At 45.1% G+C, this 27,561-nt stretch overlaps 2 protein-coding genes across 8 annotated transcripts in view; both read right to left on the bottom strand.

Moving 5' to 3' along the window:
- Positions 1-312: 312 nt before the first annotated feature.
- Positions 313-16,771, bottom strand: DNAAF3 (dynein axonemal assembly factor 3). 7 transcript variants are annotated; one of them, XM_028703312.2, is made up of 12 exons: positions 16,666-16,771; positions 13,408-13,491; positions 11,911-12,075; positions 8,205-8,298; positions 7,898-8,055; positions 7,559-7,735; positions 7,301-7,423; positions 6,093-6,215; positions 4,963-5,116; positions 3,480-3,594; positions 1,350-1,424; positions 313-918 (listed from the first exon to the last, which is right to left on the bottom strand). In XM_028703312.2, the coding sequence occupies exons 2-12, from the start codon at positions 13,465-13,467 to the stop codon at positions 723-725; spliced, it is 1,440 nt and encodes a 479-aa protein (XP_028559145.2). In that variant the 5' UTR covers positions 13,468-13,491; positions 16,666-16,771; the 3' UTR covers positions 313-722. The 7 variants fall into 7 exon arrangements, with proteins under 7 accessions (XP_028559145.2, XP_028559143.2, XP_028559144.2 ...); XM_028703310.2 differs by having other exon boundaries at positions 11,911-12,053; positions 16,666-16,765; XM_028703311.2 differs by lacking the exon at positions 16,666-16,771 and adding an exon at positions 16,381-16,651.
- Positions 16,772-20,379: 3,608 nt separating this feature from the next.
- SYT5 (synaptotagmin 5) overlaps positions 20,380-27,561 on the bottom strand; it is a 32,676-nt gene continuing 25,494 nt past the window's right edge. Inside the window, exons 8-9 of the mRNA XM_028702586.2 lie at positions 26,891-27,024; positions 20,380-25,867 (exon numbers count right to left, since the gene is read on the bottom strand). Of these exons, the coding sequence (XP_028558419.1) occupies positions 25,658-25,867; positions 26,891-27,024 (344 nt within the window). The 3' untranslated portion in view covers positions 20,380-25,657. The remainder of the gene's footprint in view (positions 25,868-26,890; positions 27,025-27,561) is intronic.

Genomic DNA, 27,561 nt, shown 5'->3' with positions numbered 1-27,561 from the left:
GTACAAGTAGATAAATAGGTACCGCTCCGGCGGGAAGGTAAACGGCATTTCCGTGCACTGCTCTGGTTCGCTAGAAGCAGCTTAGTCATGCTGGCCACATGACCTGGAAGCTGTACGCCGGCTCCTCGGCCTATAGAGCGAGATGAGCGTCGCAACCCCAGAGTTGGTCATGTTCCCTCAGCCAGGGAAAGTTTCACAGCCTAGGACTGTTATTTCCTGAAGTTTCATCTTTAAACGCCTCTCCCCAGCCTCACAGACCTCAGCAGCGACAAAATACCAAAATTCTGATAAAGAGGACTTGTGCAAGACAACCCTTTTAAATATTTTTTATTTTTTATATCAAAAGTCCCACCAGGACACAGCAACAGGCGGAAATGAACTTTTCTGGTATTGGGGAGTCGCTGGAAACAAAACAGCTCAGCTAAGGAGCAAACGAAAGCAGGGGTCCCCGAAAGCAAGCGCTGAAATGCCACTACACACATGACAACTGGCCCACAAAAAAACCCAAACACTGATGAGCTTCTATATTAGCAGTGACTGTGCATGCATAATGCATCGATTTTACTTCTTGGATTTTCCACAGCAAGGTTAAATGTAGAAAAGAAAAGAAAAGCTTGCGTGACTGAGCTGTACCGATTCCACAAGAAACTCCTGTCCGAAACTAAATATTTTTCTTTTAAAAATAATGGTTATAAAGGAAACTAGGGTACAGAGGGGGAACCTCAGGGACCAGGCGCTGTCATCTCGAGCGCAGGGACCTCATTACAGATCTCTCCAGCCTCCTGATGCCCAAGCTGGAACAAGGAGAAGGGTCTCTTGTCTGCTGCTTCGACTGGAACAAAACCTGCCTCGGCCACTTGTTTGGCTACTTGAGAGGAGAACACAGAGACCTGCTCCTTGTGGAGGTCAGGCAGGAAGCTGTGAAAAGAAGAAGTGGACAGATGAGTAAGGGGTGTGGGGAACCCAGGGGTCCTGGATCCCATTAAACACCCTGGCTAATGAGCTGCTCTGCTTAATTAGGCCCCACAGCCCTCCCAAGGTGGTTCTGGCCCTTGTCTGTACCAGCCTGCTCCATTCAGAAGGAACCAATGCACTCCACTGGATCACTCCCGGTAATTTATTTTAGTACTCCCAAATCTCCCAATTGGCTAGCATCCCCTATTAACACCCCCTGATGTGCACACAAACTGAAATGAATCTGACACTAGTGAAGCTGTGCTGATGTGAACAGCTAGGGGAAGATACAGTACCAGGAAAAACTGTGACTTCCAACATGCTCTAATGAACAAATGTGCACACATCCATAGCGGGCCAGCTTCCCAAGAGAGGATGCAGAAAATAATACTCACTTTGTCAGCTCAACAATAAGAGTGGCTTTCGGGGCTGCAATCAGATTGACATTTGGTTTTAGGACATGCACCATGCTACAAAAGACAAGCAAGGGAGAAGTGGTGACTGTAGAGATAAGAGACTGAGGACCCACCAACTTTGTTGTCCAGTCTAGTGATGGCAAACTGCCCTCTGAACAATTTGGAATTAACTAAATAATGGTGAGTTTTAATGGCATGTACGTCATTCGACAAAATGTAGGAGGAGATTAGCTTATACCCAGTCTTTTTGCTTAGCCATCATTCTGATTTATTTGCAGGGTGGTCATATTACAATGAGCATTCATCTTCATTTGTTTGTGGGGTGTTTATACGTCTTCGAAAGAATCATTTGTCCATCCCACGTTTTCCAGTGCATTTCCTTGTCACTCTCCAGACTGCAAGAAGTTCATTTTTAAAATTAAAAAGTGAACTTGTAGTGCTAGGGCAACAGAGCCCTCTGATCCACCTTAAAAGCGCTAACCTCAAGTGCCAATGTGTGCTTGATCCCTTCTGCAAAACATTTACAGACTAGAGACAGCCCATAGAGGCTTCCAGACGGCTGCTATTTTCAGATGGCAAATTCAGGTGGCGCAATTATAACTGATTGGGAGCTCTTGAGGAATAAGCCCACTTCCCCAAAAGACAAGAATTTTTGTGATAAAGAAAGTGACAGGAAAATGCACTGGAGAGAAGGAGGAGGAGGAGGAGGAGGAGGAGGAGAAGAAGAAGAAGAAGAAGAAGAAGAAGAAGAAGAAGAAGAAGAAGAAGAAGAAGAAGAAGGGGAGGAGTTCGGATTTGATATCCCGTTTTATCACTAACCTAAGGAGTCTCAAAGCGGCTAACAATCTCCTTTCCTTTCCTTCCCCACAACAAACACTCTGTGAGGTGAGTGGGGCTGAGAGACTTCAGAGAAGTGTGACTAGCCCAAGGTCACCCAGCAGCTGCATGTGGAGGAGCGGAGACGCAAACCCGGGTCACCAGATTACGAGTCCAACGCTCTTAACCACTACACCATGCTGGCTCTCAGTGTGGGATAACACTTGCTTTGATGCAACGCCACCTAACCTCGCCACAAGCAAATCAGCATGAAGACTCCAAAAATAAGAGGTCAATTGGTAGTGCCCTAAGAGAGCTGGCCTCAAGGCAGGAGAAACTCCCCAAACCTGGTTGTGTGGTCTGGCCACTAACTCACAGAAATGAGCGAGTCCCATCAAGGGTAAAGGGCTAATATTAGATACCTTTTGTGTGTGCACCAACAAAGGGTGCGAGCCATAGGTAGCTGGCCTGCTAAATGCTGACCCAGGATGCACAGACCCTCGCAAAAATCTTGTTTTGTGTTCTAAACTGGGAAGTACCTTTGGGGGAAATGGCACTCCATTTGCTACACAACAGCCAAGCACTATATTAGATTGCATCCAATGCTAGTTCGTCTCAATGTAAAAGGTAAAGGTAAAGGTACCCCTGCCCGTTTGGGCCAGTCTTGCCAGACTCTAGGGTTGTGCACCCATCTCACTCTATAGGCTGGGAGCCAGCGCTGTCCGCAGACACGTCCAGGTCACGTGGCCAGCGTGACAAGCTGCATCTGGCGAGCCAGCGCAGCACACGGAACGCCGTTTACCTTCCCGCTAGTAAGCGGTCCCTATTTATCTACTTGCACCCGGGGGTGCTTTCGAACTGCTAGGTTGGCAGGCGCTGGGACCGAGCAACGGGAGCGCACCCCGCCGCGGGGATTCGAACCGCCGACCTTTCGATCGGCAAGTCCTAGGCGCTGAGGCTTTAACCCACAGCGCCACCCGCGTCCCTTACGTCTCAATGTACCTCCACTGAAATTAATGGTCACGACTAGTTTAGGTCCATTCATTTCAATGGGTTGGATACAACCCTATGCGCTGGACAGGCTTGTATTCAAAGTGAGGGAATTATAAGCTTTGATGATGTCACCAGTCTAGATAGGCCAACCTCCTTGCAACTAGATAAACCATGTCCTGCCTCCCAACCCAATTAGCTGCTTACTACTTCTTGGCAGGGAACCCAAGAGTCCAGACTCCTGCAATATTCTCTTGCCCATGCCTCCAACCCAGCAGTCCCGTGCCCTCAGCCCATTCCTACCTGCAAGAGACGAATATGAGATTGAAGAGCTGTTGGTATTTGCCTTTGTGGTGGAGCTCAGGCAGGCAGTTGAGAGGCAAGAAGCAGACTCTGGCATCTTCTACGGAAGGAGGGCCTGCGGCATAGGAAGAGAGAAAAAGCCGGATTGAGAAACAACAAGGCCAACGCAACAGAAGGCAGGGAAAGGAGCAGATATATATTTTGCGGACAGGGAATGTGGCTAGAAACAGAGAATTTTTTTCTGCAACTCAGCAGAGAGTATAGAAATGGAGACAAGTGGTCCAGGAATTTGGAGGGTATAGTCTCACATTGCATTTATTATTTTGATCTCTCTCTCTCTCTCTCTCTCTCTCTCTCTCTCTCTCTCACACACACACACACACACACACACACCATCTTCCATTTTAAAAAAATCAGTGATGTAGAGATATGTAGGCACAAGCACATATGAACTTGCTTTATATAGTCAGGCCACTGGTCCATCTAACTCAACACTGCCTATTCTGATGGATAGTGGCTCTCCAAAGACTCAGAGAAGTCTTCTTAGCTCACCTATCTGATTGCCTTTCCACCACAGATGCCCGGGACTGAATCTGGGAGTTTCTATATGCAAAACATACATTTGGCCGCCTCCTCAGAAAACAAGAAGGGTTGTGAAACTGCATACTTTATGTCTGTGGTTTAAAGTGCTGCATGAGGAATTGGAAGGGGAAAGTTCTAATCCCACTGATGTTGACCCTCTTACTCCCAAGTGGCCACTCAAACTGCTCTTGCTCCAAAGAACTGGCGTAGATGAGGCCTGCTGCTGGAACATCTGGAAAGGATCTCCCTCAACACTTTATGCTGTATTAATCTGTTTGCTCACCCGCTCTTCTCCCCTGGGCCTATTAATCTGATGCTGCAAGACTGCGAGGCTTTTAAGGGTCAGTGAATCGTATAAACATTTTGTAACTAGCCCTGAACTCTTGGGGCGGAGGGAAGATCAAAATCGAGTCAAGCCAACAAGCCATCACTCGCTGGCATATTGCAGAACCCTCTGGCCCAAGAGAGTAATGGAAAAGACCCTTCACAGTCCCTTAAACTGAGAGCACTGCCTGAGCCAGTTTGTATGTCAGATGAAACCATGTTTTGGAGAGACATGCACAGGGCAGGAACAAACCACCACAAGCCTCAGGCTCACATGCCCCCTCCCCTCTTCTACTTCAGCAGTTTTTAAAGTTTCACTTTCCCCAGAACTCAGCTGGCCAAGGCACCCAGGCGAGGGGTTGTGATTTAGAACTCTGGTTTAATAAGCCAGGTTAAGAAGCCATGATTCTTGCTCCAGACAACATGACAAGCCAGGATTCGGGGGGGGGGGGGGAGCTTTCTAAATGTCTGCTCCAAACTATCTGTGCAAGTCTGTGGCCCTTTCCTGCTGATGCACGCCTGACTTGACCAAGGTTCTGGGCAATCATGATGGGCAATCAACCTGCTGACTACTCACCACCGTTAACACCCAGCTTGGAATGGTCACCAGACCCCTGCAAGTTGCCACTAATTCCCTCCTCATCAGAGGGTGCTGATGGGTCATAGCGGGTGTTATAGCTGAGTTCATACAACAGGGCAGTGACATTGTGCAAGGAGATTTCCTGGGAACTCTGTAGAGAGAAAGAAGAAGACCGGAATCTGTTTTTATTTGAGTCCCTCTTTTCCCGTCTTTGAATTCAAGTCCCTTGAACCACATTTTATTTTTAGCTTCTCTACATCCTCCTTATGCCATACACGCTCTGCATTTTTTTTGGATAGACATGGGGTTGTCAACCTGGTCCCTACTGCCCACTAGTGGGCGTTTCAGGATTCTAGGTGGGCGGTAGGGGTTTCTACGGCACAAGCTGAATCCTCCTTCCATTGAGCACTGGTGGGCAGTAAGGAAATTTTACCATCAAGAAAGATGCATTAGTGGGCAGTAGGTATAAAAAGGTTGACTACCCCTGGGATAGACAAACAACCTCCCCTCCATGAGCAAGTTCCGAAGAAACATGCTTTGTGCAGTGCCGATTGGCCAGCATTTCTGTCAGTCACAAAGCTACTTCCCCCACTTTCTTGGAACAGTTTTCAAAGCTTATCAACTTGCTGGATTTTCCACAGAAAGGGAAAATCCAGGTTAAACAGCGCACTAAACAAACATCTAAGCAGATCAACATATACAGTGTCTGTATACGAGAAAGGGGTGGATGAAACTCTTAAGGCATGTAAATGTAAAGGACCCCTGACCATTAGGTACAGTCGTGGCCGACTCTGGGGTTGCAGCCCTCATCTCGCTTTACTGGCCGAGGGAGCCGGTGTACAGCTTCCAGGTCATGTGGCCACCATGACTAAGCCGCTTCTGGCGAACCAGAGCAGCGCATGGAAACTCCGTCCCTCTTAAGGCATGAGGTAGAGGCAAAAAGGGCAGTGCTCAATCGGAAGGCTGCAAAGGTATCCAACGAGGAGCGAAGGCTGAAGGAGGCAGCAGTGAAATCCATTTTCACTCCAGCTTTCAGAAAGCTATCGTCTTATTGTTTATCAACCCTCTTCTCCTTGCAAAACCACAGTTGCTTTTCTGATGCCCAGCAAAAAGGCAGCCACACTCACCTTACTGGGGATGCCATTGGTCGTTTTCAGCAGGCTGGGATCTTCTGCCTCAATCCCAAAAATGATGTAGGGGCCTGTGGCTACGTCTCCCCAATATCCCTGTGCTGGTATTCGTTCCCCTTTCTGAGAGGCAAGAAGTCTGGATCAGTATATATGTCATTTTTGCCCACAGCTGGTAGCCCACCAGTTTATGAGTCCTGCTGGGGAAAAGCAATTACAAAGATTTCTAGGAAGGGGGGGGCAGGATTTAAAGGGAATAATTGGCAGGCAGAGGGGCTAGCCCCCCTTTTCCTATCCACTAATTCTCCCTTGGTTAGCTTTCCCAAACATGGAACTGGTGTTTCGCTCATAAGATGAAGTTCTGTTCTCAGCAGTGTGAGACAACTGCAGACAAGAGGTGGAAACTGTGATTGGGATCCCAAGAATCAAGACTTCATCAGAGGATGGCTGCGGACTGCCAGAATTACGGGTGGATTTTCATCCTGCATGACAGTGCTCACAAACTGGATGGGAGAGGAAAAAGGACACAGAATCCAGGAGGACTGAAAACATGTATTTTGTGGTAGTCCTAGAAGGAAAGAGCAGTCTAAAAACTGACCTACTCCCTTAGTAGGACTGCACCTGCTGCAACTAGAACCTGCATCCCAAGACCTACCTGCAACAGCAAATCATTTCAAGAAATCCTGAATGGGTAGCTGCAGATGGGACACACACCTCTCTGCTTCCCATGCTATCGCAAAAGGATGACAGAAGCTACAGTGTGGCTCCCCCAGGCTGCTGAGGTAACAGGAGGCAGTGCTGTGCAGTGGTTAGAGCGTTGGACGGGGTATACTTGGGTTCAAATCACTGCCTAGCCATCAAACTTGCTTTGCGATTCTGAGATAGACATTCAACCCTATCTCACAGGGTTGCTGTGAAAATAAAGGGGAAAGGGGAATCATCCTGTACCGACTTGAGCTCCTTAAAGGAAGAGGGGAATTATTAAAAATGGTAATAAAAGGGGGCACAGAAGGGGTGATAACCCTGTCTAAGCATAGGCTTATATTCTCCCGCCACCCCACAAAAATAGGCCCAAGTGTAGTCAGTGTGCTGGACTCTTAACTCGCATAAGCTTCAGCTAATTTAGTCAGGGATCCTGACTAAATTTAGACAGGTCCTCCAAGTTCCTGGCCTAGCACAACCAGTCTCAAGAAAGTGAGGTGGCTCACATGTCTGAGGAGGCGACCAGATGCCAAGGTCTTGTTGGGGATGTCGTAGGGGGCTTCCCGCATTTCAAAGGCCATGCCTGTGTCCCGCCACCGGTAAAACTCACGGAAGTTTATCACCTTGGCCTAGGAGGGGAAAGAAATGCCACAACTGTAGAAAGGCGGTAACTCCCCAGAGCCCATCTCTGTAGCTCAGCAGCCCCAAGCAGAGCCAGAGGGGTTTGTATGCCCAGCACGACTGCCTTCTTTTCAGTTACACACCCCATGTTCATGCAGCTTCATATTAAGGTCCCAGTCGCACACCCCACGGCGAGAGTCATAGCGGGCCCCCAGATACTGCCGGAGTCGCAGATCCCAGAGCTGCTTGATCTGGAAAGTCTGCGGGTCAGGATTCCGCCAGAACTTGAAGATGGCCTCCAGCTGGTCCCTCTCCTTGAACTGTCAAGCAAAGAGGAAAAGCGAGTGAATAACCGGAGCCATAATTCCAGGATCCTCTGGAATAGCAGCTAACAATAACCGGAGTCCTGCTGAGCCCATCATGGCAATGACAGCACATCAATCATGGCTCCATTGCTCCTGCTGAATTAACTTGCATTTTACCTTGAGGGCAGACAAGTCAACGAGGGGCAGATGAGCTTGCTGGAAATCGGGGTCTGTGACATAGCGGATGAAGAGGTTTGCCTTCTCCTGCAGATAAGCAGCTGTTTGGCCTCGGAGCAATGTGTTCCCCATCAGCTCCAAGAATGTCTCACTTTTCTCTTGGTTGGTGGAAGGGAAAAAGAGACAGGGCTTGTTACCATTCAGAAAGGGTTCAGCCTCCCGGAGACCCCAGTAAACAAGGGGCCAGAAGCCCTGGGAACCCAGGGAAGGAATGGAGATGGCGAGGGAGCATTTCATCTGCCTTCACCTTGCAGCCCCATCTTCTCTAGAGGCTCCACAGCCAGACTCAGAAACAGTAGCTGCCGACCCAGGGCTTCCAGATTGTTCTCCAGCACGTAGAACTGAGCAAAGGAGACAAACAATTAGGAGGGCAAGCTTTAGTTTAAACAGCTCTCCTCAAGATCACAGCCATACTAGACATCTAAAAGACATAACGTCCCCGTCCCCCCCGCAAGAATCCTGGGAACTGTAGTTGGCCCCTCATAGAGCTACAATTCCCAGCACCCTTAACAATCTGAAGTTCCATAGGTGTCCTGTGAAAATGAATCTTAAGATGCTGTCATAAATTGTGAGTCGGACTATTGGACCACCTAGCCTAGTATTCTCTGACTAGCAGCCAATCTCCAGAGTCTCAAGTCAAACTACATCTTTTCTGTCGCTGCCACCTTCTGCCTGCAATGCACGTGCCCTGCTACCTGATTTTGGCAGGGGTAGGACAGGCGAGGACACTTCCTGCAAGAAATCCTAACTATCAGAGCTGCACAGAAGACAAGGAACGTGCCCTGTCTTGAATATGTTTTTCATCATTCAAGTTCTACCGTTTCCTCCATTTTCTTTCAACCCTTAAGGCTTTGTCTAATATTCCAAATGTGAGTGAAAACTTACTGAGTCAGGAAAGCCTGTCCAACAGTAACAGCAGGGCAATATATTGGAGCCAACTAGAGCCGCCCAAAATGTCACAATGAAAATGAGGGCGCTTTCAAGTTCAAAATAACTCTGTCTGGCTAGCTAACCAAAACACCCTCAAGAAACAAGATGTTTATTGTCCTGTCCTTCCTAGGCATTAGTGTATATACAGTATACATGTAATATTACTCTTGCCAGTCCTCCAGTCTTCTGTTTGGCAGATTGATGATTAGTCCAGAATGGCTGGTTAAGATTTAAATCAATGGGGGCCAACAACCAGAAGGTGGTCTCTTGATAGGTGGGGAATCTCTCTGTGGTTTGTCATGAGATACTGATCAGGGTTGGAGGGTAAGGGCAGGTATGTGTGAGAAATAGAAAATGGCAGCAAACAGAACAGCAAGAGATCGCTGGGAGCTGACTGAAGAAACTTGGGAGTGCAACTTCATTCTTAGGGGATGTGATGCAGGGAAGCAGATCTGCTCCTCTGCAGGTCACTGATTGTTCTGCCCACATATTTGTAAATAAAGGAAATTACTCAAAGGTATTATAGATCTCCAGCATGCTCTCATCCCAAGAAAACGGCAGCGCTGTCCCTGGAAGCATACTGGAATCGTCTAACACGGATAAATAGTAAGGTGTCCTGGTTCTGACTCTCCAGCTCTAACTCAATACAGTGATACCTCGGGTTAAGTACTTAATTTGTTCCGGAGGTCCGCTCTTAACCTGAAACTGTTCTTAACCTGAAGCACCACTTTAGCTAATGGGGCCTCCTGCTGCCGTCTCGCCACCGGAGCACAATTTCTGTTCTCATCCTGAAGCAAAGTTCTTAACCCGAGGTACTATTTCTGGGTTAGCGGAGTCTGTAACCTGAAGCGTCTGTAACCTGAAGTGTATGTAACCCGAGGTACCACTGTACAGTACATTATTCTCTCAGTAGATCTTCTCTATCCCAGCAGACTCAACTTCCTGAATTTCCCACATCCTAGCTTGAAATGAATTGGCTCAGCTTGCAAAGATTCTAGGAGTTCTTCCATCTCCCTAGCCTGCACCTCTTGGTTATCCCAAGGAACGCAAGAGTGCCAGAAAAGCTCCTAGAAATTCTGAGCCCCAAACTGAAAATTTGATTCCCCCCTCCACTTTCTTTCCCAGCCCTACTCCCATTCCTTCCTCTCTCCTTGATGACAAAAAAGTCCTCTTGTTATGAAGTGACACTCCAAAATGCTGGCTGTGAGACACATTGCCGCTGATTCATCTCCTCGTGATGAAGGAAGGTCGCAAGGGGAACGTGCTGGTGAATGTTGTCTGGTAGGAGTTGCTACAGGGGAAGGGGCTGAATTGATGCTGCTTCTGTGAATTGCCATCTCCTCCCCCCCCCCACCTCCACGCTCTTCCTGAACTTCACACCTCCCTCACACGTGTCAGTCCATGGCCTTCGTGGGACATCTGAGCTGACCATGCTGAGCTGAGGGGCTCTCGTTGATGGGCAGCTGCCAACGCGTCCCTGCCAGGCTCCTCACATTGACAGGAATGAATTAATGTCGCCACACGTTTCTGGGAAAGGGGGCAGAGCGCCAGCATCACTTCATCACATGGGCAGCCTGAGTCACCGTTGGAAAGGGAACCCAAGAGTGCCAGCTCCTCCGACCCTGCTCAACAGAGAAACCTCTCCTTCCGCAAAGCGAAGAAAGCAAAAAGGATGGGAACTTCTTCCCAGGCCCTTTGCTTGGTTGCAGTGTCTGAGGTTGGGCTCTTTAGGGAGGCAGTTGCTGGAAGAGAGACAAGGTCCTTCCCAACAGAGATGACTCTGCCCTTCCAGGGTCAACATCAAGCATGTAACAACAACAACAACAACAACAACAACAATAATAAATAGCCCGCCCACTCTGGGCGGCTCCCAACAGAATATTAAAAGCACAATAAAACATCAAACATTAAAAACCTCCTTAAACAGGGCTGCCTTCAGATGTCTTCTAAAAGTCAGGTAGTTGTTTATTTCCTTGACATCTGATGGGAAGGCCCTCTGCCTGGTTCCCTGTAACCTCACTTCTCACAGGAAGGGAAGAGCCAGAAGGCCCTCGGAGCTGGACCTCAGTATCTCGGCACTCAGTCCTAGAACCACTCTGTTTGGCAGTGTAATATTCTGTGGGCGGAGCCAGCAGCAATGGATGAGAGGTGCCCCCTCCCCCAAGCTGAATCCAACCCTGGTGGTCCTGCCAGTTTTGAAATCCACTTACACCCCCCCCCCAAAAAGGTACAATTATTTATTACCCTTGATAAGTTGCCTTTCCTCCATCACAGAAACCAAGGCACAATACGCACAGGCTTCCCTGTTAGTCTCCCTGCACAGACACTAACCAGAACTTAGGCCTGCATAGCTTCAGCAAGGATGCTGCTGTATCCTCTTGTATTGCATCTCTTAGTTTGGAAGTTATACTATTATAAAAATCTAAATCACCTTGAGAAATTTGGCAGATAAGTGGTACAGTGGTACCTTGGTTTATGAACTTAATCCGTTCCAGAAGTCTGTTCTTAAACCGAAGCATTCTTAAACCAAGGCGTGCTTTCCCATAGCAGCGGGGGACTCAATTTACAAATGGAACACACTCAACAGGAAGCGAAACATGTTCTGCTTCCAAGGCAAAGTTCACAAACCAAAACACCTACTTCTGGGCTTGTAGGTCTTAATCCAAGTTGTTCATAAACGAAGCTGTTCTTAAACCAAGGTACCACTGCATATAAATGTAGCAAATAAATACAGACATTGGATTCTGCATTTGCAGTGATGCTGCTCGTGCAGGAAATGCAGACAAGCCTGTTTTCCCACCCTACTCATAGCCCTTGGAATCTGCCCCATTCTGCTGTCCTGGTATGAAACAAGCATAGATAATGAGAATTTAATTTTAAGGTTTTAAGTAAGATCTATCTAGGCAAGTAAGATCTATCTAGGCAAGAGACACGCAAAGCTTGGCTAAGCACAGGGAAGGGCTGTCCAGTTAACAGCAGCTCAAGACAACGTGGAAATCTGTGGCAGGAGGCAAGTTACACACATTGATTTTCCGCCGTGGCCACCGGTGCGCCTGACTCATTGTCTTGAGGATATGACGGCCGTCTACTGATCCCACTAGCAGGATGTTCAGTTCGGGAATACCATCCTGGGACAGCTGCAGATGTTCCATAGAGGTCTCCAGACCTGTTGGGAAAGTGAAATGGCTCTATGTGTTGTACAGCCATGGTAAATCCTACTTTCCTACTAGAAATATTTTGTTTAAAAAGTGCAAAATAAACGTACAGAATTTATTAGTGTTCACCAGAACCCGGCACTGAAGTCTTGTTTTTAAAAACTTTGGAATTTGCCGCAAGGAACATAGAGATGGCTGATGGGAAGGAAAACAGCTAGAAAGCTCTGCAGTTCAATAGAAGAGCTATTTCTGTGGGTTGACATCTTTACAATCAGCCAATGCAGGGTCCATTTATATATATGTTTATTTCTACCCAATTCTATGAAGGGCTTTCAGATGTCGGACCTATCCTAGTATAGTTCATATGCGCAAAGTTTAATTGAAAATGACTGTGGGAACCAATCCTGTCGGGAAATCAGGGTATGAAGATAACGATGGGCTTTTTGGTCGTTAGGCAAGCTCTGCCCCCCCCCCAGCCTTCATTGCCCCTTTGATAAGTGACATGGTTCTGAATGCTTCAGGGACGCTGTTTGTTTTTCCATTTTTAAAGGACTTCCTACACTAAACCTCTGCTGATAAGAAACAAAGCTCTGTGGGTTCATGACTGGTGCAAGGGCCAACCAACCAGAGCTGCGCAAATTCAGCTTCAGCTGCAAAAAAGAAAAATGGCTTTTTCCTGAACTTGATCCAGTGAACAAGATGATACGTGTGTCTGAAATGTGGCAATTGCACTTCTCAGAGCAGGCTCATCACTAGAATTATGCATGTCTGAAGGCACCCGAAGCAGAAGAACAAAGCTGCAAGCTATGAGGAGAGACCCTAGAAAAGTCACAGAAAGTCCAGCTAGAGTATTTTTGTCTGCCTGAACATTTTCAAATGTAACTTTACATCCAGAAATAGAGAAACTCAGCTTTTTAAAACGTTCAGATAGAAGCTGCCATTCTCAGGAGCTCAGATTCTGCACCAAATTACAACAGAATCACAGAAGGGACACCTTGGATATATTTCAGCACCGGCTGAAAGTTTTCTGTTTAAACCAAATCTCCCCAGCAGGGAAATAATACGCCTTTTGGGTAGCTGCACAGAACTGCTGTTGAAAGCCCCCAAGCAGCCGGGAAGGTGTCACTGGATTGAGAGATGCTTCTACTCTCAGAAGGCACCTGAGTCTCAATATTGAGCCTATAACAAAACAGGGTGCATTTGATCAGCTGAAGCAGTTTCAAACTCCTCACACAACCTGTGAAATGAGAAGATCCCATTTCACAATAAAGCAGGCAAACTAAAAATAAAAATGTTGCTTAAAAAACAAAAAAAGCAGGCAAGCAAAGTTGCAGGGGTTATATTTGTGGAAGAAGTGGTACCTACATGTGGCCTGTAGGTCAAGTGCTGGAGAAAAGCCCCACCAAGCTGTGGTGCCAAAACCATTGCCGCTTCCTGCTGCTGTCATGGCTGCATAGAAAGCACAAGGAAGACATAGTAAGACACACATACACACACTATTTAAGACCATCAGGATTCAGGGGGATCCTACCAGGCCTTGCTTACTCTCTCTGCTGCTCTCTCACTTTCTTTCTCAAATCCTCATACATACTTTGTCCTCCACACCCCTTCTCTTCACATATCACTGCTGCAGTTTAATTTGGAGTGATAAAGATGCCAAAGTGTGGCAGGCTAAGAGGCTAATAGACCAGGAAGTCCCTTGGATCAAATCTTGCCTTTGCCATGGCATCAACAAAATGGCATTAGGCCAGCCCCAACGCCTCCATTAATAATACTGGCCTACTTTAAGATTACGTTATGGATTACAAGAAGTATGTGCAGCACTTTGAACAATCAAAGCACTATATTGTTACCTACGCTGCCTTACAGGGCATAATGCTAATGTCATCAAACATTAAAAGCCACGCCCCCCCCAGCCAGCCGATTGGCTGGCTGGGAGGCGTGGATGGTCGGGATTCCCCTGCTCTCGCGGGGGCTGAAACCAGCCCCCGCTCACGTGGGGAGGGCGTGATGCCCGCAACCCCACCTCTTGGGGCAGGCCCAGAAGTGGCTATATCTCATACATTCTTCTGCCCCTGCAAAATAGCCTGACCTGCTCAAAGGATGACCTTTGGAATTTTATTTCTGTCTCTTAACACCTTGGGGCCATGACAAATGTTCCAAAATGAGCGCTAAGCCTACTTTCAAAAGGCTCCCCTCTATTCCTCACCTGCTTGCCCTCCCTATATTTCACAGGATTGAGCCATGTGCTCCCAAATCTAAGCAATTCACTCCAGATGATGCATTACTGGCACAAGAAGACATACAAGAGCAGGGGGTACAGATCCGTCCTTAAGGCTACTTGGTGAGGAGCAGGGAAAAGGTAGGAAGGAATCTTAATCAAATGGAGAAGGAACTGCGCCAGGAAGCATCAAGATTAGCAGGAGGGACCGGCCTGTGATGCTGCGGAGCATTATGCCACTCAAGTAGGGTTCAGGATACTCCATGATCTGGAAGAAGGTATCAAACTCCATATGCCAGGTCCAATCCCCATCATGACTTCTGGTAAAGAAGGGATTATCCTTTCACTTTCTAACCAACTCTTTATTTGGTTCAATCCAGCAAATAAGGAAGGGGCTTAGCTAACTGAATAGGCACAATCATGGTCCAAACTGAACTCTGGCTTCCAGCATGGCATCTGGTACGTTTTATGTCCTTCTGATCTCTGCCTTTTTGTGCTTTAACCTTTGATTTTATGTAGAAGAAGTTGAGAAGATTTTTCTTGATTTAGTACTTCAGAAATTTATGTATAAATAAAAGTTAAACAAAAAACAAATCAATTCCCACACTCTCAGCTTTTGTGTTTCAAATAATGCAAGCTTCAAGGGCTAAGCTAAGGCAAGGGTGGATTACTATTGCCAAGGATCACAGATTTCGCACATGTCTGGTAAGACTCTTAATTTTTATTTAAACACCACAACTTTCTGTTCTGCATCACAAACTGTTCTTTAAACTAAGAAGCAGCTACTATGGCAGTGAGGCCATAACTGTTCAAAGATGGATGTGGAGAAGAAGCCCACTGGGCACACATGATTGTGCTGTACTGCCTTTAAAAAGTCCTGAAAGGCCCCAAATGGCCAATGAAGGGGCATATTCATAGGTCAACCCTCATTTGCAAAGCTCCTACTGAGTGATCATGCATATATTCCACAAGCCCCATTCCTGCTCCCTCTATATGACTGCACTAATTTGGACTTGAAGCAAGTTCACTTAACTCAGCATGAATGTCAACAGCTCAAATAAGCCAGCCTGCTGTGGGCTTTATTAGGTACAAACAAGGTTTGCCTGTAACAACCTAATAAACACAACTAAATTATTTATTCAGCTGAATAACTGAATAACTTTTGCATGGTTTAACCTGTTCAAGACGATCTTACAGAATTCAGCTCTCTCTTGGCAGAATCTTTATTTGGGATATGTATTTTAAAAAAAAAAACAAAACCCCACAGGGAATGAGCTATTGCAATTAAAAAACCACACATAAATGGATTGATAGATATTTCTCCAGAGTATAAGAATAAGAGACAATCCCTGCCTACATTCTTCTCTTCTCTACTGCTGTTACTAAAAAGGTATTCAGTACCCATGTGAGACTAGGTGGGGAACCATAGCTCAGTGGTATGGTTCTGAGCTTTGCATGCAAAAGGTCCCAGGTTCAATCCCCAACATTTCTAAGTAGAGCTGGGGGAAAAGGTAAGGTAAAGGGACCCCTGACCATTAGGTCCAATCGTGGCCAAGTCTGAGGTTGCGGCGCTCATCTCGCTTTATTGGCTGATGGAGCCGGCGTACAGCTTCCAGGTCATGTGGCCAGCATGACTAAGCCGCTTCTGGCGAACCAGAGCAGCGCACGGAAACGCTGTTCACCTCCCCGCCAGAGCAGTACCTATTTATCTACTTGCACTGTGTGCTTTCAAACTTCTAGGTTGGCAGGAGCAGGGACCGAGTAACGGGGGCTCACCCCGTGGCGGGGATTCGAACTGCCGACCTTCTGATCGGCAAGTCCTAGGCTCTGTGGTTTAACCCACAGCGCCACGAGCTGGGGGAAACTTCTGCCTAAAACCCTGGAAATCCAGTTGCAAATCATGAAGACTAGACAGACACCTGCAGCTCTCCTGCTGTTTTGTTGGAACCCCAACTCCCCTCAGCCTCGGCCAGCGAGACCAAAGGTCAGAGGCGATGGGAGTCCAGCAACATTTTTATTTGGGGGCGCACTGGTTTTCCCTTCTCCTTTTTCGTATAGGGATGCATCCAGTAACTCTTTAAGCTCGCGATGACTATTGCTGCCAATCTCCAACTTACTTCACACGCAAATCCTCCTCCGCCACCGCTGGGCTTGTAGCTAAACCTCGCTCGGCCCTCGCAACCTCACTTCCCGCAAACGCAACACAAACACACCCAGGGTAGCCCGATTCCCTTCGGTTCCATAAGGTTGAATTCAACCCTCTTCCCGTACATTTTTAAACTTCCCTTCCCAAAAACGGAGCCGCCGCCGCCCCGCTTGGTCTCAGCCTTCCTCCCAGCCACCCCGCTCTAGAAATGCCTCCCTCTTTCCTTCGCAGCCCCGGGGAAACTACCCCGCTTTACCTGCCCTCGAGAGGTCCCGCCCCCACTCCTCCTCGTGTTGCCGTGACGGACAAGGCCCCCGTTCAATCGGTCGTGCTGCGACCCGGCTGGCAGCCAATGAGTGCGCGAGGGAGGGGAGGTGGCGGAGGAGACCCCGGGGCGGCAGGAGACGCTGTCTCCGTGGCAACGGGGCCTGCAGCGACGCGGGCAAAATGCCAGGCCTGCATTTTCCTGGGTTTAAGTGGAAAAACCTGCCCTGGTCTGCCTCTGCGGCTTTAACGTTATTACCCACTTGAAGTTCCTGAGTCATTATGGTTCCTGGCTTAAGTCTTAAGTATAAAACTCCCGGGAGTGGGTTGCATATAGCAAAAGCAAATGTCTTGCAAATCAAGCTGCTGATGGCACATTGGCACAGGAGCGTGCTAGGCTGCAAAAGCGACCCTCAGTACAAAAACAGAGGTTTAAAATATTTATTTTAGAAGATGCTATGCCGTAACAATGCCGTTGGAAACAAATACAGCACACATCAATCCTGAAATGGAACATATGTAGGATATAAACAACAATATATGGATATTGAACCATTGCTGATAATTCAACTATTTCACTGTCCTGATGGCGACAATCTGTATTAGTGGCAATAAATACTTTTTTCAAATTTTATAAGCCTCAGAAGTACAGCAATCCACTGCCTTTCCCCATGAACCTCCCAATCCCTATTCTCCAGCTCTTTGTCTTCCACTGCCATTGGCGGCACCAGTGGCTGTTCTCCATTTTGTCCACTATTGTCTATTATCACATTCCACTAGAAGCCTCATAAACATTTATTGGGTAACATATCCAGGACTGGCAAATATCCAGAAGCTGAAGCTTCTTTCATCACAGTATCTTCAAGCTAGGAAGAGCTTCACTTGTTGGAAGCGTCCGGGCAGGAATTGAGCAAATGTCCAGGAAAATCCTGACGTATGGCAGCCCATGTTGTTTTTGCCGTTTCTCCAAAAAAATAGCTCAAATACAATTTTGTCCAAAAATCTCAACAACTTTGGCCAAAAAAAAGGAAAAGACTTGGTGGGAGTCCAACAGTATCCAGAGAGAGCCACTCCACAGCAATGGGTTGGTCTAAACATTATCTTTGTACATTTGGCATTTTACCCATTTTATCCATCTGCCCCCACTCTCCCATCACTTGCCCATCATTTGATCCTCATGCATCCCATTTCCCCTCCTTTCCAATTCTGTTTTGTTCCTCCCTCTAATTGTCTCAAACAAATTAAATCTCCAGGAATGAAAGAGCCTTTTTATCCTTGTATCATAAAGCCCCTTTTTACTCTGGGATTGGGAGGGATTTGCTGAGGCCAAAAGATATTTAATGCAGCAGCCTGGGCGGTAGGGGGTCGGCAGGTCTGTCCCTTGGGTTCCTACGCAGGCTGTTCTGGCAGGTGGCTCTAACTTGCTTTGCATGTACTTTTACCTCAGGCTGGGATTACTGTTAAATTGGGAAGTCTCTGTGCACAATAAATAACTTGACAGATTAAGTGTTCTTGCAGCCACTTTGGAAACAAAGTCTGTTGTTGCTGTGTTCCTTCTGGCAAAAGATCCAAGTCTCAGGCCCAGCAAAAAGCAGGGATGCATTTAGTCCAGTGCAACACAGGAATAACTAATGAAACCAATGAAATTAGCATACCCTCCAACATTTCTCTGATGAAAATAAGGAAGTCCTAAGAAAAAGCGCAACATTCCAGGATCAAATCAGAAAGCTTCTGTAAATCCGGGGCTGTCCATGGAAAATAAGGACACTTGGAGGGTCTGAATGAACTATTCCCAGTGCTTTTTTCCGGGGGCAGGGGCACAGGGGTACACATACTGAAGGTCCTTGAGCTTGAAAGGGGGGAATGAGGCATCTGATCAAGACCTGCATTTTAAATTGAGCTTAAAAAATATATTTGCAAATGCTTGTATGTTTCATGCCAGGTGGCAGCTGTTTATCTTCCTGTTCAAGGGCATCCCTGATTTATTGCAGGAGACACGTTTCTCAAAGTTGTAAAAGGAAATTACAGGCTAGGAGCAAAAGGTCATACTGACCATACATATTACAGAATACAATCAAGCTGCAAAAACACTAATTAAGAGTTGGTAAATAGTAAGAATTATTGTGCCTCCCATCAGACTCGAGCCACATCTTCCTAAGGTTAAAGGGCAAGAGCTAATAGGAACAGCAGCTGGCTTGAAAGGGGGGGTGTAAATTTAAGGGGTTGCTTTTGGAAACTGTTTTTACTAACTTCCTTTCCTTCTAAAAAGCTATATATGTTAATGTATGAAATATATTGGCTTAAATATAAGTATGCAAAGGATTTAGAAAGTAAGAAATGTTAGATTCTTATGTTAGATTCTTATTTCATTGATGGCATGTGAGAAGGTGAACCCAAGATCTCTGTATAAGATAAAATTTAAAACCATGCGCCATCTGTTTTGGAGTGAATAGGGCAATAGGGTAATAGGGCAATAGGGCAAAAGGTGAAATGTTAATTAAGGTGCCTTGTCAAGGTAAATGTAAGATATATGGCTACTTGTCTGCCATTTATGGATAGAAGGAAATATAGCTCTTTGTCTCCCATAAAAGGTAATAGGAAATGGGTGTATCTTTTATGATTGGTTCTAGAAAACAGCCAATAGGAATTTCAACCAGGCTGATTGGACAGAGGCAGCCAAAGGAGGAGCAAGGGGGCTGGGCTGAGGAAATATAAGTGCTGGCCATCAGGGCTGGAGTGGGCAGAGCTTTTGGTAACCATATACCACTGTGCCTATCATTTATTTGTCTGACAAATAAATTATTATTTTAATTTCTCTATTGCTGCGTTGAATATTTCATTCCAGCTAAGCGTTAACCACAAGCAGGGTGCTACAATACCCCTAAACATTTTGTGAATCTAAGTTTGGCCTCATTGAGGGGCAGTATTTCAATATGAGTAGGAAAATGAGAGTACCCCTACATTTTTTTTAGAAAAGAAAAAAAGCACTGGCTATTCCTCTTCTAACCTACATCAGGAGCCAGCCAAGAGTGGTGGTGGTCTGCAGGACCATTAAGCCTAGGGTCTCAGGCTCAAAAGGGACTAGACACTTGTGCATTTTCTGGCATTGGATCAGTTTCACAACTTGTTTTTATGCACATCAGACCAGAATGTGACACACACCCTCAGCTAGAAAAGTATTTGTGTGTGTGTGTGTGTGTGTGTGTGTGTGTGTGTGTGCATGCGCATGTCTGTGCTTGCATGTGACTCGCTCTATTTTGGGTGTCTTATTTTATTTTTGGGTGATGTCATTTCAATTTGTGTTATAGCTAAGGGTCTCAAAAGCTGGAGGTGGCCCGGGCTTCTTTGATAGTTTTTAATTCACTTATTTACCTGTGCGTTTAGTCGTTCAGGCAAAGAACCACCTAAAGCACGCATAAATTTCAGTAGATCAAATTGAAATGAGAAGTGGCCACTTTCCCCTCAACTACCAGTCTATGACTCTCACCTGAGTTTAATAAGGAATAATAATGACCTCTTGGCTTTAATGGAATGAAATGGCCTCTTATACAGCCTTGAGAACGCCGGCAGTAAGGGCGCTGGTGCCAACCAGAAGCAATTCTTCACAAATCATTACACAGCGGGATTTTTTTGTATGTTTCTCAGTCGAGCACCCCTACCTCACTGCAGCCCAAAGCAAAGACAATGAGAAGCAACACATTTGAAATATAGAGATCTCTTCTTTATTAACAGACAAAGAGTACTGTTTGGTCAAATACATCAATATTAAAACAGGCTTCAAAAGGGGGAGTGGAGGTGACTTTCAGAGGACGGCACCACTTAAATGGGTGGTTTGGAGGACTGAAGGGGATATTAGAAACAACACACACCAAAGTTACAAAGCCTTCTGCACTTTACACAATCCCTTCAATCGTTACAAATTACACAACCCCTCAAAACTTGGAGGTGGCCTGTTTTCATAGATGGGCATGTTGACCTGGGCACAGACATGCTCGCTGATGCCAGATTGTTGAAGATGGATGTTAGCAGGGACTTAGGAAAAGGTTATGTTGTTAGTGGAATACAGTGGGTGAGACACACACAGCACAGAACTCACTAACAGATCGACACTGGCCTTCCTAAAAGGCCATTGCTTTGTCCACTCATCAGTTATCATGGACCATGAGGAAAATAATGGAAAATGAGATGGTAGTTCAGCAGCCTGAAATGAACACCTTCTAGCATGACATATTAAACAGTATATATCCCCTTGGCTCTGCAACTGCCATCTCTTGTTGTTGACGAACAACTGAAAATAAAAGAGATGTAGGAGCAGGGTTGAAATCAAGGTGAACCTGAGGAGATCAACAGAGCAGTAAATACATATTCTAAACCCAAGTGGGATGGCGATGGCGGTGCAATTCCATGAACACTGCAACTACAAAAACACATTGGCTACACAACAAAATGGCCACCATGCCCCTTGGCTGGGCAACTGACCTTGGCCTAGTCTTTTTATTGGTTGGTTTTCTTTCTTTTCTTTCTTTCTTTTTTTGGTTTCATGTTTTAACTCTCTCTCCAAAGCATGGAAGGAGATTGGTTTTTGCACGTCTGCAGGAAGGTACTAGTTAAAGAGAAATAAAATCTCACTGCTTACAAATCTGGCACTGGAGCAACAGTTCTGAGATTACCCTGGGTTGCACAAATAAGTGTTAATAGGTATTTCCTGTCTTGGATGAAATGAATGTGATGCGTTTAAAAGCAGGGCCTGAAGTGCTAATACTTTACAAGAGCCTTCTTTTTAAAGACTTCAATGTACAGTGGTACTTTGAGTTACAAATGCCTCAGGTTACAAACGCTTCAGGTTACAAACTCTGGTAACCTGGAAGAGTCACCTCCAGTTGAGAGCTTTGCTTGAGTTACAAATGCCTCAGGTTACAAACGCTTCAGGTTACAAACTCCGGTAACCTGGAAGAGTTACCGGTACCTCGAGTTGAGAGCCTTGCCCCAGGATGAGAACGGAAATTGTGTGCTGGCGGCACAGCGGCAGCAAGAGGCCCCATTAGCTAAAGCACACCTCTAGTTAAGAACAGTTTCAGGTTAAGAACGGACCTCCGGAATGAATTAGGTTTGTAACGAGAGGTACCACTGTATTTGGTTGTAAAAGGGTGCTTCTGGCCGACTTTTCAATATATTCATCTTGATCTGTTTGCAGGGAGATTACACAATGCTGGCTATTTAATAAACATTCATTCTGATTGTTTGCGAAGGGGTTAGACAATGTTGCATCAAGTGTTGTCCTATAGTTCCCAGTGCATTTTCATGTCACTTTCCTTACTGCAATAAATCCAATCGTTTGGGGAATCGGTTTTGTTCCACAAGACATCCCAATCAACTATAATTGTGAAACCTGAATTTACCAGCATGTGACCAAATTCTACCCCAAAACGGTGACAGTCTGGAACTGTCTGGAATATTTTCTCTAATCTTAGAGGGAAGTCAGATTCAAATTTCACACGCAGCTCTGGGTGGTGGTGAGCCCTACATGATTTGCATTAACAGTAGAGCTAATCAAATCAAATATCTTTAATACGGTCAATGACCAGCAAGAGCTAATCAAGTTTGTTTCTTTTGGAGTGCAGATGCACAACTCCCGATGTTTTACAATCAGATGAAAAGTAACGCGAACAGTGGCTTGGAGAGTTACAAAGAGAAAGTAACTGGGGAGCTCCTAAATTCCCAAAGAATTGTGTGGACATTTTTTAGATGGTGGGCAAAGAGTTAGCAAGCTGGCCTCCTGTGCCCTTTTCCAGTCACTCTGGCAAAGGTCCAAATGGCTTGTATGCTTCTCTAGAACACCCTGTTACTCAGGAAATAAGTAATTTTGTGGACTATGGCCTGTAGACATTTGTCACTGCTCAACAGGACAGTGGCTTTCTAAGGTGGCCCAGTATTGTTACAGTATAGATGATGATGCTCTTCTTCCTCCCCTTGACTGAACATGAAATTTGTACCAATCTACAATATAAGGGAGACAACGGTGGATGACTGGGGAAGGGCCTTAGGTCTTTGGTGAGGCATCAGCTTGCATGCAGAAGATCCCAGGTACAGATCCTGGCATCTCCACATAGATCTGGAAGAGATCGTGGTCTGGAATCCCAGAGAGCCACTGTCAGTCAGCGTAGACCGGAGGTCGCCAATGTGGTATCCCTCCAGATTTTGTGCACTACAACCCTCATCATCCCTGACCATTGCCCATGCTGGCTGGGGCTGATGGGAGTTGTAGTCCAAAACATCTGGAAGGCACCACATTGGTTAGCTCTGATGTAGACAATACTGAACTAGATGGTCCAATGAGTGATCTGACTTGGCATAAAGCAGTTCATATATTAATTGGACCTTCACAGCCAAGATGTGAGGATAAAACCAGCAGGATATCTCTCTACCTCAGAGATCTTTCAAAACATCTCTTCCCCAAACAAGAAGTGAGTGACTAAAATCCTTTCCCCTCCCATTCCCCTTTCTCCTGGTTGCTCTTATTTTAAAGCAGAGAGTTCAGAAACATAATACTGATTTGCTTCCCCATTTGAGGTACATTTACTTTGACTAATTAGAGTTCGTTCTTCTGTTGCCAAGATCAAGAAGTTAAAGTCAGCCATTTTGCCTCAATTATATATTTTTTAAAAGCATAGAGGAACTACAGAACTATAATTCTATAGTTTTATAGTATATAGTCAGACAAATGTGCTGAGAAATCAAGAATGCTACAGCCTTTGTCTTTCTGCTGACATCATCAGCAAAAGTATGCTTATAGATAAGTCTAATAAAATGCTTGGTAACTTAGCCTAAAAATGTGTTCCTTTGAAACCTGGACCTCATCTGCAAATTGTCATTAGAAACAGATTTAGAACTCTTTTTGCTATCTAAGCTCATTTGCTTGTGAGTTCAGTGGGCGGTTCAACACTGATGTTTACTTGCAGGCACAAAACCTTTGGTAAAAGGGTTGTAACTGAGACCAGAAATGATGCTTTGTCAAATATTTGGGGTGGGGTGCGAGGGAAATAGAGCCTCCAAATATCAAGATCAAAAGTTCTAGTCGGATGTTTTTCTTTTTTTCTTTTTTAATTCTTAGGCTTCTTTCTTTTTTATTGTGGACTTACTTGGCCTTTGACAGATGTTTTGGCCTAAGTATTTCAGTATTGCCTTCCCTTCTTATTCTGGCTCCATGCAACATGAAAGCATTAAAAAGAAGACCAAAGCACAGAGTCATGCCCAGAATTCAGATTTCAGATTTGGACAAAAGTATTTCAATTCAGAATTTCAAGCCATTGGCTTGCTGGCAATCCCATTTTTAAAATAAAAGTAAAAATCCAGCTATTAATGTACCTGCTAAACAGTTACCCAGCATATGATTAGGTCTTAAACAATAGTTTGTAGAATTGCAGAATATTTGTTATAAAACCAATTGATTTTGTATCATTGTCATAGCAAAGGTGTTGTAAACATGTTTCGATCCATGGGAAACCACTGTAAACCAGCTGTAAATCCTATAGATAAATGCTTTTTTTCTCATTTATAAAATGCATCAAACTGGTTGCTAACAAACAGTAAACCCGTTGCAGTTTTATAATAAACCAGTCTTAAGCTTGTAGCAAAAATGTAAACATGTTGTAACATAGCAAAATTATTTTAAGTTGGTTAGTAAATCACTAGTAAATCTGTAGTTAATCTGCTTTAAGTCTACATAAAGCCTATAGCAAATTTTCTCTAATACTCATATCAAACATTTCATAAATAAGTTGTAAAGCATGTGCTGTAAAACGGATACATGGTTCTGTCAAAACTGTTATAAAACTTCAAATTAAGTCAATATAAAGTAGAATAAGCTATATACGAACAGCTTAATACATTGGCTGATGCTTAAATCTCTGTTAACATCAACATCCATAAAACTGTTGTAATTTGGGAAGGGGACACCCTATAGTAAATATATGCTAGTAAACACATCCACAGTAGTTCTCCAATGACAGCTAATTTTTATATGTCAGATAAGTATGTGAACATTTTGTAATAAAATAATTAGGATATACTACAATATGTTTTATACATGAAGCCCACACACAGCATATTTGCAACCTTATCCCGATTAAGCTGTTTTAGGCAGTTTCAACTGCAAAGGAGGACCAAATTTTAAATATTTCATAACACAGTGGCCAGAAATGGAAAGCTATTTTAAGCATCATGTAGAGCCACGGTCAAGTTGCATTTTCAAACTATGTTTTAAAAGATTTCCAGTGTTTTCACCTAAGATCTAGCTTCCTAAATCAGTATTATAATGGAGAGTCCAAAAGTTAATATTATCAGAGAACAGAGTTTGCCGCAACTCTTTTGTAAATCTATTGTAAACACATTTATAGGCATTGTTTGCAATAGATTTACGTATGAGGTCTAGATTTTAAACATGGCACCAAAGTACAATACCCAAAATGTATATGAAATGGTGTCCTTTAAAGAATTCTGTAATGAACCTATAGTATACTCAGAGGTAAAAAAAAGATAAACAGTAGGTTTATTTGAGGCTGGTTTTCCCAAAGATGGCATGGTTAATGTAAAGATCGCTTTGTCAAAAAGTTAGCCTGCCTGGCACATAAGGTTCAGCTTTCAAGTGAGAAACCAACCCAAAAATATAAACCTGTGCAAATTGTGTTGTAAGCCTCATAGTAAACCTACAGTAAATCTCTAACCTGTCTTAAGCTGCTAGGTAATCTTCCTTCTTTTTTTCACACAGTGGATAAAAAACAGAGGGGTGGTTTTTTTTCGCTCTCTTGGAGATGTTTCTTTTTTTTTCAACAGGAAATGGCTCTGAGAGAAGAGACAGGCTCACAGGCTCTCCCCCCTCCCCACACACGTGCACATTTTCAGGGGTGCCTCAACCACACACTCCCATTCGCTCTGGACGGGAGAAGCAACTGTTGCCAGATCCTTCGGCCAACAAGGAAGGGGCATCAAGAGGTCTTTATGCCAACCACCACATCCACCTCTTCTTCAGGCTGCAGGGTGTGCCACTGGGCAATGGGTCTCCGAGGATTGGCCAGCATGTCGGACCAATGGCGCAGCTCGGCCCCCGTGGCGTTGCAGCCCACAAAGATCTTCCCGATGGCTTCGTTTTTGCCCAGTTTGTCATAATCCAGGACCGTCAGAACAACCTGGACTTTCTGTGAAAGGGGGGGAAACAGGCACGATCAGCAGCAGAAGAGCAATAGGCGAGCTTAACCCTCTCCCTTCCCTCCATTTCCCACCTACAACTCTTCCCATTGTTTACTCTCTCACACAGCTTGGCTTCCAGATGTATCTTTGCCAAATTGCTAGGGGAAAGCCCTTGGGGAATGGAAGTGAACAGTTTGTCAGTTTATAGTGGCTGGTGGGTAAAGGATTAAGCATTCTCTGCTGAAAACTGCACCCTCTCCCCACTGCTTTGCCAAAACAATTGGGTCCTTATTATCAGAAGGAAACTTGGCAAGATTTAAGTATTTTTGACCTGGGGCGAGGTTGGGCCATCTAATTTTAATGAGGCTATGTCTTTCCACCTCCTTAAAGCCTGGAGCTTTTCAAAGGGTTGCAACTGAATTGGGGGGCGGTATCTAGAAAAGACTGGTACATAACCCAGAACTAGCAGATTCTATTGTGATTTGAGGACTGGGTTTCTTTCTCCTCACAGGAGCATATAAGGGATGCCGTGATTACCCCTTTTATCAATTATTCTTTTAAGAGTGAGATTGGCATAATTTGTAATAGCAAAGAAGTGTCCTGAATATGTCGAGGGTCTTTCCAAATGTTATCGTTAATCCACCCAGAGTGGGGGTGGGGGTGGGAGGATGTGCAAGTATTTTTACAGCCAGAAGGGTCAGAATGAAGAAGGATCCACAACAGCTCAGCACCCAGGCAATAATAATAGCAAGCCAGTTAGCTACCTGAACATGCAGTGGAGCAGAGACGGGAAACAGCAAACTAGTTTGCCCACCATGTCCTGACTTGGGCCCAAACAAATACACAAACTTAGATGCAAACTAACCAGACAGAAACCCCTATGCAAAATTCAGCACTTGTGCATAAGTGTAAAAAAGTAACTTTCTGGCAAGATGATTGCAAAAAATATTTGTCCACACATCTCTAGTTCAGAATTGGCTGCCTTTGGGTGAAATGGGGGTGGGGGGTGGAGAGAAGGGTGGGGGGGTTACCTGGATTTGTTCAAATGGCACCTCAAAACTGAACGACTCGTTGTAATAGGGATTCAGTGTGTTTTTCTTAATGGTTGTTTTCTTCTTCTTGATACGTTTCCCTCCTTGCATGAGATGGATTTTAACATAGGGGTCTGGGATAGGAGTAGAAAGATATTTCAGAATCACACAGGGGTTCCATTATGCAATGTATAATGGTGATCTATGTTCCCATCTCCCCCACCGCTAATGAATTGTGATTTTGATGTCTATTGAAGGGCCACAGCTAAGAGGTAGTAGAACATCTGTGCTTTGCATGCAGAAGGTCCATGGTTCAATTCCAGGCATCTCCAGGTATGGCTGGGAGAGAGCCCTGTTTGAAATCCTAGAGGGCGGCTGCTGGTGGTAATAAGAAGAAAAGTAACAGCCCATCTAGTCCAGCACTCTGTTCTCATAGGACTCAGCTATACAGCTGCAAATAAAATGTTTTAAGTGTGTTGTAAAGTGCAATATACAAATGTGACACTAGATGGCAACAGTGAGTTATAGGCAAATTCAATATATTTTTCAAAATGTTGAAAAAAAGCATTTTCACAGTATTTTTAATATGTGCCTAGATTCCATACTAAGTGGCCACCCAGATGCCCATGGGGTCATAATGATGATTATGCTTTTTATTATTTATATGCCAC

The sequence above is a fragment of the Podarcis muralis genome, chromosome 13 (assembly GCF_964188315.1).
Source record: "Podarcis muralis chromosome 13, rPodMur119.hap1.1, whole genome shotgun sequence".
NCBI classification, from domain to species: domain Eukaryota; kingdom Metazoa; phylum Chordata; class Lepidosauria; order Squamata; family Lacertidae; genus Podarcis; species Podarcis muralis.
Note: the sequence above shows the minus strand (reverse complement) of the source record. Positions and strands in the feature narration are given on the sequence as shown.

What these genes read in the sequence shown, in the direction of transcription:
- DNAAF3 (XM_028703312.2), bottom strand. Translation starts at nt 13,467, where the DNA reads ATGGTTTTGGCACCACAGCTTGGTGGGGCTTTTCTCCAGCACTTGACC. An exon ending in TGAAGCTGCATGAACATGGG is followed by an intron (nt 7,424 to 7,558) that starts GTGTGTAACTGA and finishes TTCCCCTCCTAG; the next exon opens with GCCAAGGTGATAAACTTCCG. An exon ending in CTGGTCGCCTCCTCAGACAT is followed by an intron (nt 6,216 to 7,300) that starts GTGAGCCACCTC and finishes CTTGCCTCTCAG; the next exon opens with AAAGGGGAACGAATACCAGC.